The sequence below is a fragment of the Pecten maximus genome, chromosome 13 (genome assembly GCF_902652985.1).
Source record: "Pecten maximus chromosome 13, xPecMax1.1, whole genome shotgun sequence".
Classification (NCBI taxonomy): Eukaryota; Metazoa; Mollusca; class Bivalvia; order Pectinida; family Pectinidae; genus Pecten; species Pecten maximus.
Window position 1 is genome coordinate 18,641,616 of NC_047027.1, and position 14,105 is coordinate 18,655,720.

A 14,105-nucleotide genomic window follows, 5' to 3' on the forward strand; every position below is an offset into this window, starting at 1 on the left:
GGAAACCTTACGTTTACCCTTACCCCTAACCTTCTCAGAAACCCTGGGTTTCCTAGGAGGGTTAGAGGGTTTGGGTAACTCATCAAGAGGAGCCAGCAAACAAACATCACATGGCGCATCTTCATTACAGGACCGGCACTGTTGACAAGACTCATGAGGGTCCAAATCACTGAAGAAGTGAGTGCACCCATGAGCAGAGCCACGCCGGAGACCAGAATGGGACATATTATATCTAAATAAGACCCAAACACAACAAAACTGACAACAATTTATTTATCAAATAAAATTTAATAAACTGCTGTAAATTCAAATAAATACAATGTAAAACACACTGTAAGAATGAAGGAAACAGTTGTGCTGCAATACAATAACAAAAAAGACCTGTGAGTGGTATACCACACAGTGAAAATCACAGGTGAGTTTTATATATGTCACCACCACGTGTAGATACACGGCAGTAACAAACAAGCCAAAACTATAGGCACAGTAACAAATTTGGTATGGGGCTTTGTATAAGAGGTCAAATTCACAAAAGGATACCAATTGACCCTGAAAAACTTATCTGTATCAGTTATCCGGCTCATATAGCAGGAGAGAGTTGAGACAGGTCTTCCAAAATGGTGGCCATAAAAAGAAGAGGAAGTACCCTGGGTATGTGTGCACATCCTAGGATTAGTGGGGCCTCCCAAGGGGTGTGTGTGTGGGATTTCTACCTTGTATTTTCTTATACAAATATATGGGGTACTGGTGGACTAATGCATAATAAAGTTATGGTAATGTATTACTGAAATGAAAAAAGGTTTTAAAAAGTTAATTTATCGCAAACCTTACATTTGTATCGGTAAAAACAAAGACTTGTTTTCAATATTTTTACTTGATGTTCCTGATTATTCTTTTAATTAAACATTTAGTTACAAAAATAAAAAAAGGCAAAAAATAACTTACAAAACCCAAAATGCACAAGCTGAAATGATTGCATTATTTCACTTAGACCTGATTATTCTTTTAGTTGTTTCAGGTTTTACATTTGCAGTTGAATACATAATACCTCCATAGTTGATCACCAATTAATTTGATATACTTTAATAAACAAACATAAAAACATAGTACCATTTTTACCTTAAACATAAAAATACCACAGCTTTACCTTATTTCTCTCTAGTCTCTTAAAAATAATTTTCTTTTCCCCCCCTATAGTCTGCATTGCAATGCATATTATATCATAATACAAAAATTATAAATGACAAAAAATAAAAAACATAAAATATTAATAGAAAATGAAATATTGCTGGTAATAAAAAATGATATATGAATTTAAAAAAAATGCAATTTTGATAAAAGATGAAAGTAAAATTTCAATAAACATAGATAAAAATCTTAATTGAAAATATAGATAAACAAAAATGTAGAAATAAAAAATAAGGCACTGTTTGTAAAGGGTGAATATCATATTTGTTTACATATTTGTTAACATGTTCACACGTTTGTTGACAGATGCCCCAATCATATCATTTCCACCTGCCTACCCTCAATTTAATATCCTGCTTGGTTCATCATTTAACATGGAATGTCTTGTCGATGCGAATCCCTCAGCAACCTCGATCGTCTGGCGTAAAGGTTCATCAGTATTACGGACGGGGACAGGTATGGTTCTATCATAACTACAGAAATTTGTTATCTGATGCTAAACATCTGAAATTATGAAATCTGAAGTTTTAAAAACAGAATTACAGTTAAACTGCTATTACTATAGAAAAAAAACAAACATACGGAACTAAAAAAGGCAGGAGAATCAACAGACTTGTCTAAAAACCGCCTTTGTTTCGGGAATCAATCTTGATTTAAGTTAATTAATTTTAATTAAATAAGTGTGATTTTTTTTTTAATTTTCAGGTAACAGTCTTACCCATACATTCCGAAGTGCCCAGAAATCTGATACAGGAGAGTATTCCTGTACTGCCACCAACAGTATCAACAGCATTGTCTTGTCTACACAGCTCACTGTCATGTGTATGTATTGTAGTGTATTCTTCCTCTGTTATCACAGGGTTAGCACGGGCCTTGAGAAAGCCTTCTTAAAGTCAAGGCAGGGTTAGCACGCCCCTTGAGAAAGCCTTGAATTTCATTCTGGGCCTTGAAAAAATTGGTCTACAGACTTGAAAAAGCCTTGAATATTATGGTTTCATTGGGATAAGTGAAACCCTGGCCACTGATTATTTGGATGCAACTTTGTCTATGTTGTCTCCCCTACAGATGTTACTGTTTTAGTAAACATCCTAGGGAGACTCCCGGACGTATAGAACTACCTACACCGGATGTTGGATCTCATTTTCTTTGTATTGTTTTAGTAAATGTTTGATCAGAATAATTACAATGTCTAGGTGAAGAATAATTACCATGTCAAGTTGTATTCTGATCAAGTGGATAGTTATAAGTGAGGCATTTGACAGATTGACAAATGTAACAACCAAGAAAAATTGAAGCAAAAGTATTTTGATACTGATATGAATTGATGATAAATCACATTAAATTATCTTTAAGTTTTTGTAATGAAGTTATTATTAAGTTTTTTTAATGAAGTTATTATTAAGTTTTTGTAATTCTATATTTGCTGTGTTGACAGACGCCCCTATCATCACTGTACCACCCATATACACAGCTCGTAAATCTGATGATATCAGTATGAGATGCAGTGTGGATGCCAATCCGCCCGTGACCTACCTCCAGTGGCTCAAGGTTGATGGCAGTATTGGATCAAGTGGGCAAGATCTAAACTTAACCAATATCAGTGTCAGCCAAATGGGCAACTACTCTTGTATAGCCAAGAACCGGCTACAATTATCCAATCAGGTGGCCCGAGAGGAAGTGAGCAGGGGATACTCATACCTTTATGTGCAATGTAAGAATGCCCGTGATTGGTTGAATATTGTGTATGGCAGCTGTGGGAAAAAAATCTAGTTGTATTACTTTTAAAAGGGTGTATAACTAACTTTTTTGTTTAGTGAGCTTGATATAGTCTGTTTCAAAGTTTGTTTCAGCATTCATGGTCTGTTTCAAAATTTGTTTTAGTATGACAATCACACATGATTATCTATTTCATACTTTTAAAATTGATTGAAATACTGTATTTTAAAATGAATTCAATAATTTGATCTGAAAGTTTAATATTTCAATATGACATGGATGAAAGTGTAATATTATATCTACGATATATCTATTTTGAAAAATCCTTGTGTATTATTTGTGATACAATGAGTTTTAATTAACAGTGTACTAATTGTGTTACAATGAGTTTTAATAAACAGTGGACTATTTGTGTTAAAATGAGTTTTAATTAACAGTGTACTATTTGTGTTACAATGAGTTTTAACTAACAGTGTACTATTTGTGTTACAATGAGTTTTAATTAACAGGGTATTGATTGTGTTACAGATAAGCCCGGTGATGCCTTTATATCTCCGTACAGTCCGGTAAAGGTCGGGGAACAACTCACTCTCACCTGTTCAGTCAATGAGCCAGGTAAGAGACATCAAACTTGTAGTCAGAAGTCCATTTAAAACCATTGTTCTTTACATTCGAGTTAGGAATAATACCAGTGACTTGTGGCTTTGATTTAATTCCTTGCGGAAGATTACAAACAGTCCGAGGCTTCAAGATGCCTTCCTGAATTGATGGGTATCCATTAAAGGTTTTCTTTTAAAACTTGGTGTCCCTATAAACAGGTTTTCTGTCAAGACGAGTGACCTCTATAAACAGGTGACTGCTTCAGACAGGTTTTGTGTCAAGACAAATGCCCCCTATAGACAGGTTTTGTGTCAAGACAATTGCCCCCTATAGACAGGTTTTCTGTCAATACAAATGCCCCCTATAGACAGGTTTTCTGTCAAGACAAATGTCCATATAGACAGGTTTCTGTCAAGACAAATGTCCATATAGACAGGTATTTTGTCAAGACAAATGCCCCCTATAGACAGGTTTTCTGTCAAGACAAATGTCCATATAGACAGGTTTTCTGTCAAGACAAATGCTCCCTATAAACAGGTTTTCTGTCAAGACGAGTGACCTCTATAAACAGGTGACTGCTTCAGACAGGTTTTGTGTCAAGACAATTGCCCCCTATAGACAGGTTTTCTGTCAGGACAAATGTCCCCTATAGACAGGTTTTCTGTCCGGACAAATGTCCCCTATAGACAGGTTTGATGTCAGGAAAAATGCCCCCTATAGACAGGTTTTCTGTCAGGAAAAATGTCCCCTATAGACAGGTTTTCTGTCATGACAAATGTCCCCTATAGACAGGTTTTCTGTCAAGACAAATGCCCCCTATAGACGGGTTTTCTGTCAGGACAAATTTCCATATAGACAGGTTTTCTGTCAAGACAAATGCCCCCTATAAACAGGTTTTCTGTCAAGACAATTGCCCCCTATAGACAGGTTTTCTGTCAGGACAAATGTCCATATAAACAGGTTTTCTGTCAAAACAAATGCCCCCTATAAACAGGTTTTCTGTCAAGACAAATGCCCCCTATAAACAGGTTTTCTGTCAAGACAATTGCCCCCTACAAACAGGTTTTCTGTCAGGACAAATGTCCCCTATAGACAGGTTTTCTGTCAGGACAGGTGACCTCTATAAACAGGTGACCTCTGATCTCATAAGACAGGTTTACTGTAAAGAGACGACCACTACAGTCAGGTAACCCCTTTGACTGGTATCTTTCTAGAGAAAACAACCAGGATTTAGACTAGAGTTGCTTCCCCTTTAATGTTTTACAAATGATGTGTATGACAATCGAGGTTTAAACTAGAGTTACCTCCCTTTAAACATTATGTATGACAATCTGCACAGCCCTTTCTGATCACATTGCAGTTTGTCTTGTCTCTTGCTACTCTGGGAAAGACTATTATTTGTACCCTCATCATAAGTTCTTTTAAATGTCAAAAAAGAATTTATCAAATGAAATCGAAAGTTCAATGAAATTATCATACATACATACATGTATATATTGAATTGGTGGGGAAGAAGGGATTCATGCTAAAATTGATATTATATATCTACCATAACTGTAATCCTTGACCTACATGTATACAATATACTAAAATAAGCCAGGAAATGTCACACTAAGGGTTTTATTAACAGGCTATCCATCTCCGGTGTTTGAATGGCGACGTGTGGAAACCAACTCCATACTAGCCCAGAACAAGGCCGACCTGGTGATTCCACAAGTGTCCCTCAGCTACATCGGAAACTATTCCTGTGCAGCCACCAATATCATCGGGTCAGGAGGACGAAGTACCATCCAAGTGGATATATACGGTAAGTAGTGACAGGTGTCGGTAAGTAGTGACAGGTGTCGGTAAGTAGTGACAGGTGTCGGGGAATGCTTGTTCACTTTTTATGTCCTCACCATTTTATGGAAGGAAGATGGTATTGCCTGTGTCCAACGTCTCATCCTGTCCCATAAAAGGGTCAAAGTTCACCTACTGCTTGGGATGCATAGGAGCAGGGGCATTCATGTCTTACAGACAGTGTTTTTATTGATTTAAGTAGAGATGAAAATATACAGCATTTTATGGCTGAATTTTGAAGTTTTTTTTTTGGAATGGAAACTTTTCCTTTTTTCACTCTATAGAATAAAACTTCTAAGGTTTCAGCTTTCATTTTCTGCAAGTTGATATATATATCTGGGCTAAAACAGGTAATATATATCTGGGCTAAAACAGGTAATATATATCTGGGCTAAAACAGGTATTATTATTCCAGTTTCTAAACTACCTGTCAATGTTCAAAATCTAAAATGGTATATTTGTTGTATATCTGAAAATTGACCTCAGTTTTAATATTTCTAAACAAACAATTAAAAAAAAATTGTCTTTTTCCAGAACCAGTATCATTCAAGGTGCAGCCAAAACCAAGGGAGACAATCTACCATAACAACACAGGCTTCACATTACAGTGTGTCGTTCAAGGTCGGCCTCAGCCCAATGTCATCTGGTACAAGGATGGAGTGCGGATTGATCAGAACAGTGACTTCTATACGGTATCGACGTCCGTCAACCTGGAGAGTGCATACCGATATGTTGTCACCAGTCGCATGTCTTTCCAAGGTAATTCACTCTATTAAAGAGGAATAGCCATCCTAAATGATTTTGTATCTTTTCAAGGTAATAATCTGGTTATAAATGCCAAGGGGCTGTGTAAGTTCTGTAAGTAGCGCATCAGTTAAATGGATCTTTGATTCCTCTCTGGAGCTGTTTGTGTTTCTAAGAAAGCTGAGGTCACCCACTGCTCAATGGTGTTGGAGTTATGTCCTTGAGAAAAATGCTTTACCCTGGTTGTTTTTGATTGCATGTGACAGCCCCCCCCCCCCCAAATAAGTAATCCAATGTGGTAGCCACCAGCTGCTACAAGGAGATTCTACTTCAAAATGACCACTGACAAGTCAAAATGTTACAAATAACGATAAAGTGACAGCAAGCTATAATTAAGTTTATGTTATTTATTTATGTATTTTGACATCATATTGATAACTTCTTCATTGTAGGTTCTGGACGCTCTTCATCTAGAGGGACACTTCTCCTTCAAGACATGGGTAACTACACTTGTTTGGCTTTATCTAACGCCACCGGATCACAACAGAGTCATACAGTAGAGCTCCTTATCTTCTGTAAGTATCCAAGGTTACGACCTTTCTGGTAACGGTCTCAATACGGGCTGTTAGTGCTATTCATCCGATTCTCAATTATCATTGGTATCTTTCAGTTAAAAAATTCGCTGACGAATTTCATACTTACCAAATGATAATATTAATTATGTTACCAATTAAAGGTACATTTGTAATTTCTCTTCAACTAAGTACCTACAAAACATCTTCAGAGAGCAAGGTTTTATACAGCCACAAATGCTTGGGTGACATTGTATCGAACCTGAGGCAAGATGTAAAATAAGATATTTGAAAGAAAATTTATTACCAATAATGCTGCCAAGGTTCAATTTGTTTCTAACAAAGTATATTTACAAACCTTTTATTTTCGCGATACAGTTCCACCACAAACTGATGCAGATGAGAAGGTGGCAGCGACAGCCAATGACACAGCCAGACTTTACTGCATTGTCCAGGCATATCCTATCCCACAATTCCAGTGGTACAAAGGGGAGTCACTCCTACCTCTTGGGGGCAGATATACACAGGAGCCAACAGTCAATATTAGTGTTTTCATGGCGAGGAATACTCTACAAATAGCTGATGTCCAGAATGTAGATTTCGGAGATTACCAGTGTCGAGTGCTTAGCAACCTGGGAACGGCAGTCAAAATTATAACACTTGCCGTCAAAAGTAAGTTCATGTCGACTTGATACAAGGGGAATAACCTTAGTCACAATATCACTGTCCTCCTTAATGTGAGCAATGGGCTTTAAAATAATGCATGTATTCAATTTTTACTGCAGATTTTAGTCTGCCGTCTGAAATGATGTACATTTGTATATAAATTAATAAAGGAAATACTAATGAGGTTGAATGTCGGAAAATAATGGATGGAGGACAGACTTATTTGAAGTAAATTGAAGCTATTTGTCTGTAGGGCTTTAAAAATTATATAATTTGGCCCTTTTTTTTTACTTTGAATGTATAGAATATTTCTCAGGGCATCAAGTTGACCATTGTATGTTTTTAACTTCCCAAATTCAGATTGGACCCTGGGGATTAAAGGGACATAGGTCTATTTGATAATGTTTTGAGGCTTCAGATTTCTGAGAAATAATAATTTTGACTTCTGAAATCAAGGTTCAACTGGATGCTCTCTTTCTATTCCGTTTTCATTTTGTTTTAATTTCTCCTCAATTTGTAGATAAACCTGAGGCACCTACTGAAATAGTCGTTACCTCTAAGACTTGGGAGTCTGTGTATTTACAATGGACTCCAGGATTTAATGGCGGAGAATCTCAGACGTTTTATATTCGCTACACAAGCCTACCACATTCTTCACACGGTGCTAACGATGTCGACGTGGCAACGGCAGACGAGTACAATGTAACAGGTTTAATGCCAGAAACGACGTACGACTTCAAAGTTTACGGCGTGAATAAACTTGGACAGGGGAATCACTCCGAATCTATAAAAGTTACAACAAATAGTAAGTTCAATTATCAAATTCTGAACACAAAAAAAAATAAAGAAAATTAGTTTTCATTTCTTGTTTTAGATTCATGAATAAGTAAATCTAAAATTAAAAATGAATATTTTTAAGATTGATTGAATGGGTATGAACAGACAAGTGCACCTGATCTGAGGTGTGTGGTTCGGTCCCAATAATTAATAGACCTTGGCACTCTAGAAATATACACATTTTTTAAATGAAGTAACTAGCTCTAGTTTCATCAATGTTCCTTTTTTGAAAAAGCAAATTTCTTCACTTTAAAATTTCCAATAGAAAAGCAGAGTGTGGAAAAAAATCTTAGATATATATATAATATTTGAAAAAAAAAAATATATGTCCATTTTTCAGGGAAAGAAACTGAATACATGAGTTTAAAAATGTTGTTATATAAATTAAAACAGACAATAAGTTTTTGAGGAAAATATCATTAATCATATGTGTATAAAAAACATTTAGTGCCTTTACATTGAGGAATTTGACAACGCCAAAAAAAAGTGCTAGCTAACTTTACCATGTTTGTTTATTTTTTTCCAGGATTAACATTCCCAGCGATAAAGACAGTGCCAGTATTTAAGGTGGAAGATAAGAAATTGACATTGGATGTTGATATCAACATTACATATTGTGTTCGTATCAAAGTCAGCCGCAATGGCGGCACAACATGGTCAACTGTTATTCTTAATAGTGTGGATTGTTTTGACGCTTCGCAGAAGTCGTATTCCGTGCTTGAGGATGGTATTAATAAGTTAAACATTTCGCTGTGTCTACAGTCCCGGCAGGAAGTGTGTGGTGCTCACGTATCTGCAGAAATCCGTAAGTTTTTGTTTTTAATATTTTTTCTTTACTTTTTATCACATTTGAGGGGGGGTTTGTTTGGGTTTTTGTTTTCATTAACACAAACAGACATGTTGATTGGAAAATGAGCTGCTTTTACATATAGGCATTTGACAAGGCCAGCTTATCGGGATCCAACTGATAAAGCTATTCAGGTTTTTGTTTCATTGATACAAAGCCACTCACCAAATCAGGGTACAAATACTAAGTGTTTCAGATGTTGTGGATTTTGAATATTTCATTATTTTCATATATTTTCATTTAGGAATTTTTTTAATCGAAAAACATCTTCAAATAAATTCAGAATGTTATTTCATTGAAATATATACCATACTTCTATTTAAGATTGTCAACTGGGTATTGCAGGGCACCGCTGTACTGAAATATTACCCGGTTCGTAGATTTCTGAAGTGTTGTGTTGGGTTGCATTCTAATTTGATTTTAAATGAATTTTAACTGTTTTTTTATTGTTTTTAACCATAAATGTTAGTTTATCAACAAGGGGGATAACTGTGTATTATCAAAGATACTTAGAACATGAATTGTGATCAAAGGGGCATTACTCTTATAGAATAGTGATATAGAAATATTTAAGAAGGGAGTTAACTGTTGATTTATTGCTGAAATATGCTTAAAATATTGTTTGTGGTCTCATTCAATTTTTGAATTAAAAGAGAGAGATAAAAAAAAATGTATTTACGGCAGATATTTTTTCCCCTAAAATATTAAATTTCATCTTCAAAACTAGTTAGGATATTTATCAAGCAGCTGTTGGGATACACCTATGCACTCTTGCATAAACGGTTGCTATGCAACAACAGAAGAAGGAGCCTGCCATATGCAATATTGTGTTACTATTTCGCCTGGAACATGTAACACTACCAAGCCCGGTACAGTGTGTCTGGGGCGTGAGATTAGCATGTAACATTAAACATACTGATATAATATAGGTCCACCAGCTGGCCCTGTCAGCTGTACGGCATCAAAATGCTGTGTATCCTTTATACCTAAATCGGCACCAGGTTACAAGCTCAACAGAGATCTTATTTCTCCATTAAGTGTGAAAATAGAAAATTTCAGTTTATTTGTTGCAGTTTTGTTTTGTTACATTAAAATTATTTTTTTGTCATTGAAACGTCTCAGGTTATGAGAATATATTACATTAACGACCGGCATAGTCACTCATTAAAAATGTAAAACCATTTCCTTTAAAATGTATTCATATTTCCCAACCTGATGATAAACAGGATATTTTCTTTCATTCAAAGTGCGTCAAATTGTATAACCACAAAATTTAATGCTATATCGCTCGACGAGAATTCTCTTGCAATTCTGTCACCAGGAAAAATACAATTTACATAATCCGGATATAAATCTGTGTCAATCATGCTGTATTACTTTTCATTCGGACAGATTTATTCAGGTCGAATAACTTTACAAATTCTTCTCACTGAGGAAGCGATTTACATAAATATGTCAACCAGTCAGTCATTTTGTGTGACTGTTTTATGACTGTTATGGCCGGAAGGCTGAAGACATCCTTCCTGTAATGTTTGTGTACCATTATCATACGGTTTGGTCTGTACTCAGGAATATACCCATGTCTGGTAATAAGCCCACCATGTCTGATACATTACAGTGAAAATGTTAAATTTCAATTTCTTGTATTAAGACATTCCCAACTTTAAGTCAAAGTTTGAGTGTTGGCCTCTGGGCTTATTACAGGATAAACACAGGTATCACATTTAATGTACTCGGTTATGAAGCTATCTTATATAAGGTAAACATGGCTGTTAGAAGTATTTATCCATTAGGACTCATTTCAGACTTTATTATACATTAACTAAACATCAAATTCATGCTCGCCCACAATTACCACTCTCAATTATCACACTTCTCCTGAAACTTTCCCAAAATGGTCTATTTGTGTAATTCTACCTTTGATTAATCAACTGAAGTTAAATAAAATCACTTTTGAATTATAACAGGTTTTCACTCTGTTGAAGATTCAATACCTAGAGGAGAATTTTCCCAGATTTTTACTAGTCGATCTATTCTTACTTTCCCACCAATCTTGGTTCTCAACCTTATCATTAGCACAGCTGTAGGCTGACAGTGTTTCTAACTTGTGCCATTCCCCCACCATTTTTTATTTTTTTTTTGCTGGGAAACATGCAGTAGTATCCAATTCTTTGTGACAATATTTTAAATTGTAACAAAGATTGCTAGGTGCGGGTTCTGATGTGACACTTTCCCACATCTTATATAACTACAGTTGTTACCAAGTCGGTTATCATCTGTTGAGAAAATCGTATTTCATCAAGATAATTGATACATACACCTGTGTCAATACAGCGACAGGTAGATATTTATCTTTCCTGAACATGTCAGCTTGCAACAGCATCTTGAAAAACTTGAAACATTAACAGAAAAAAAAATCTGGCAATGATTTTTAAATAGATTGAACAAGAAACTATGTGAAGGTTAATTTATCCAATTCAGTTTTTCAAAAACTGGTAAGAATAAAGAATGTGGGAAAAGAGTAAGAGGATTGTTTTTAAGTGATGAAACTAACCATACTTTGATCAGTTGAGCTGTTCTGAATCTGGGAATGTTTTGTTACATGAATTAGATTGCCCTCTGGCCCATAGCTACCGATATACATTACTTTACAGCAAATCGGACTTTTATCACATTTTTTACATGAGTGATTCTGTCATAGGATGGATTTTCTATACCTGTACATTGTCAATAGAATCTTCCCTTAGGTGTTATGGGAATGGTCCATTCATGTTTTTAGGTTAGACAGGTATAATTTTGTACAGAAGTTTGAGAAAACATGGCTACCATATATATTTATGAGAAAGTGTTCCCCGTTCACAAATATTTAGGATTTAATGACGATTCTAATGGTTACATTTTGTCACCTGTGTCAGTTTTCTGTTCACTCAACCGGAAATTATTGTAATAGCTTTATTTACACATTTTAATGGAAGTTGTCACTATATCCATGGTGACGAATTTCTGGTCTTATAGTTTACATATCATGGGGAAAAGGGGGCGTGGGATGGTATTAGTTAGTATTCATCATTATGAATGTTTTCCTTATTTCCGATACAATATAAATGGTTTCAAAAGTTGATAGAATTTGTTTTAATAGACTATGTGGTCTATATCCCGTTTAGAAATATTCCATTTATTTACACTTTATGAAATCAGATATGTTTGATACTTGTTGATGTGACAAATGGTTCTGTTATCACCTCTCTAGTTCTGATTTTGAGGATTTGACCTAGATTTGTATGGCCGGTATCATCAATGAAGATACACTTACTCCCTTGGAATGCCTGGTCTGATTCCCCTGTTTGGTTTATTTTGTTTAACATCCTATTAACAGCCAGGGTCATTTAAGGATGTGCCAGGTTTTGGTGGTGGAGGAAAGCCGGAGTATCCTGAAGAAAAACCACCGGCCTATGGTCAGTACCTGGCAACTGCCCCACGTAGGTTTCGAACTCGCAACCCAGAGTTGGAGAACTAGTTGTAAAGTGTCGGGGACACCTTAACCACTCGGCCACCGCTGTACTTTCAAGGGTCTCCATAAAAATCTATATTTTTGTTTGTTTGTTTGTTATTGATTTTAGTATATTTATGATTTTGTTTACCTGTTGATATTTTCTGTTTCCATCATCAGGTTAATTTATAAATACTGCATTGGGTTTGAACCAATATATGGTCAATCTGATGAGCTGAATTACTCAAGGAAATAAACTAGGAATTGCTGGTCAAATTAACTGACCACCCTGTGTCCTGAACGGTCATTCTCAAAGCTGACCAACAGGTGAATGAGATTTACATACCTGAGTTACAAAAGTCAAACTGACCCTCCAGGTATTCTGGCCGGACGTGATGTTAAACATCAGAAGATAACGAGTGACCACTATAACCTACAGGGGTCAGTTAAAACTGGCCTTAGGTGGATAGACATGTGGCCAAACACACCTGCCAACAAGTTGTCTTGTCAGATAGGGACAGGGAAGCTGTTTGGCCAAAAATCAAATTATTTGTTCCACAACAATCCATGGTTCATACTAGCTAGCCAGCAACATTTTGGAATCTCTGACAGACAGTATTTGTGTATATAAAGTTTAAGTTTACATTTCTAGACTTTCTTTTCGACTCTGAAAATTAAAATCAACATTTGAATTGAATTGCATTTGTTTTCAAAGTTATGAATAATAAAGAAATGTTGTTGATGATTTTAGAAATAAATTTTTAAATTTTGAAGTCTTTTCCAAATCAAGGAGGGTAGGACAAGTATCACAAGCAAATAGAAATCTGTTTCTTCCTATTGTGGATTCTCTGGTTTTCTTTGACACAAAATGAGGAAATATTGTGTATATAATGTACTTTTATTTGTTGAAAAGGGTTTCTATAGGATATTTTTAAACTGTGTTTATTTCCTTACAAAGGATTTCATCTTCTGGGTATCTTCTGAGCAGTACAAACACATTTTATTTAGAAATGTCTTTATGGGTGTAAGTCTAGCTGTGAAGGAAATTTAAACAAATATCTTACAAATGTAAATATAAGGAAATGTATACAAACAAAAATACAGTGTTCATCACTAGTAATGTAATACGGGGAAAAAACCCATGTTTACCAGTATACAATTGTACACCATCAAAACAATTCTCAAAAAGGTTCCGCACTTGGTGGACAATACAAAACAAGACTTGCCCGCTGTCAGGTGTTAGTGTGGGATACATAGCATTGGGTCTGGTTACTCATCGAAAAAGATGAAGAGATATTTTTTTCCTACTGAACCTTTTGTTAAATCAAGATCACAGGAAAGCTTGGACAATAGCAACATCTCTTAAAGGATTGATTTTTCATGTGATTTTCTAATTAAATGATTTTAAGTTTGATAGAAATTTTATGTAGACATTTTGAGTCTTTCATCTGAATGCCGTCAGTTGAAGAAAATTCTTTGTTAAATGAATTTGTATTAGTAAAAGAAAAAATGTTTTTGACAGATTTGGGCTAATAATGACAATCGTGTAGCTGTAGTTGCCCACTGTCACATTTGGTGGGGTTTAGTGCAACCCATTGGATTAATT

At 35.4% G+C, this 14,105-nt stretch overlaps 1 protein-coding gene across 9 annotated transcripts in view; it reads left to right on the forward strand.

Annotated features, from left to right (window-relative positions):
• Nucleotides 1–14,105, forward strand: part of LOC117341271 (hemicentin-1-like) — a 111,797-nt gene that overhangs the window by 62,802 nt on the left and 34,890 nt on the right. For all 9 annotated transcript variants that reach the window (XM_033903122.1, XM_033903129.1, XM_033903128.1 and 6 more), the window contains 10 exons: nt 1,495–1,644; nt 1,894–2,010; nt 2,624–2,899; nt 3,433–3,519; nt 5,135–5,311; nt 5,878–6,102; nt 6,540–6,662; nt 7,038–7,331; nt 7,846–8,130; nt 8,689–8,967. In XM_033903122.1, coding sequence (XP_033759013.1) covers nt 1,495–1,644; nt 1,894–2,010; nt 2,624–2,899; nt 3,433–3,519; nt 5,135–5,311; nt 5,878–6,102; nt 6,540–6,662; nt 7,038–7,331; nt 7,846–8,130; nt 8,689–8,967 — 2,013 coding nt within the window. The remainder of the gene's footprint in view (nt 1–1,494; nt 1,645–1,893; nt 2,011–2,623; nt 2,900–3,432; nt 3,520–5,134; nt 5,312–5,877; nt 6,103–6,539; nt 6,663–7,037; nt 7,332–7,845; nt 8,131–8,688; nt 8,968–14,105) is intronic.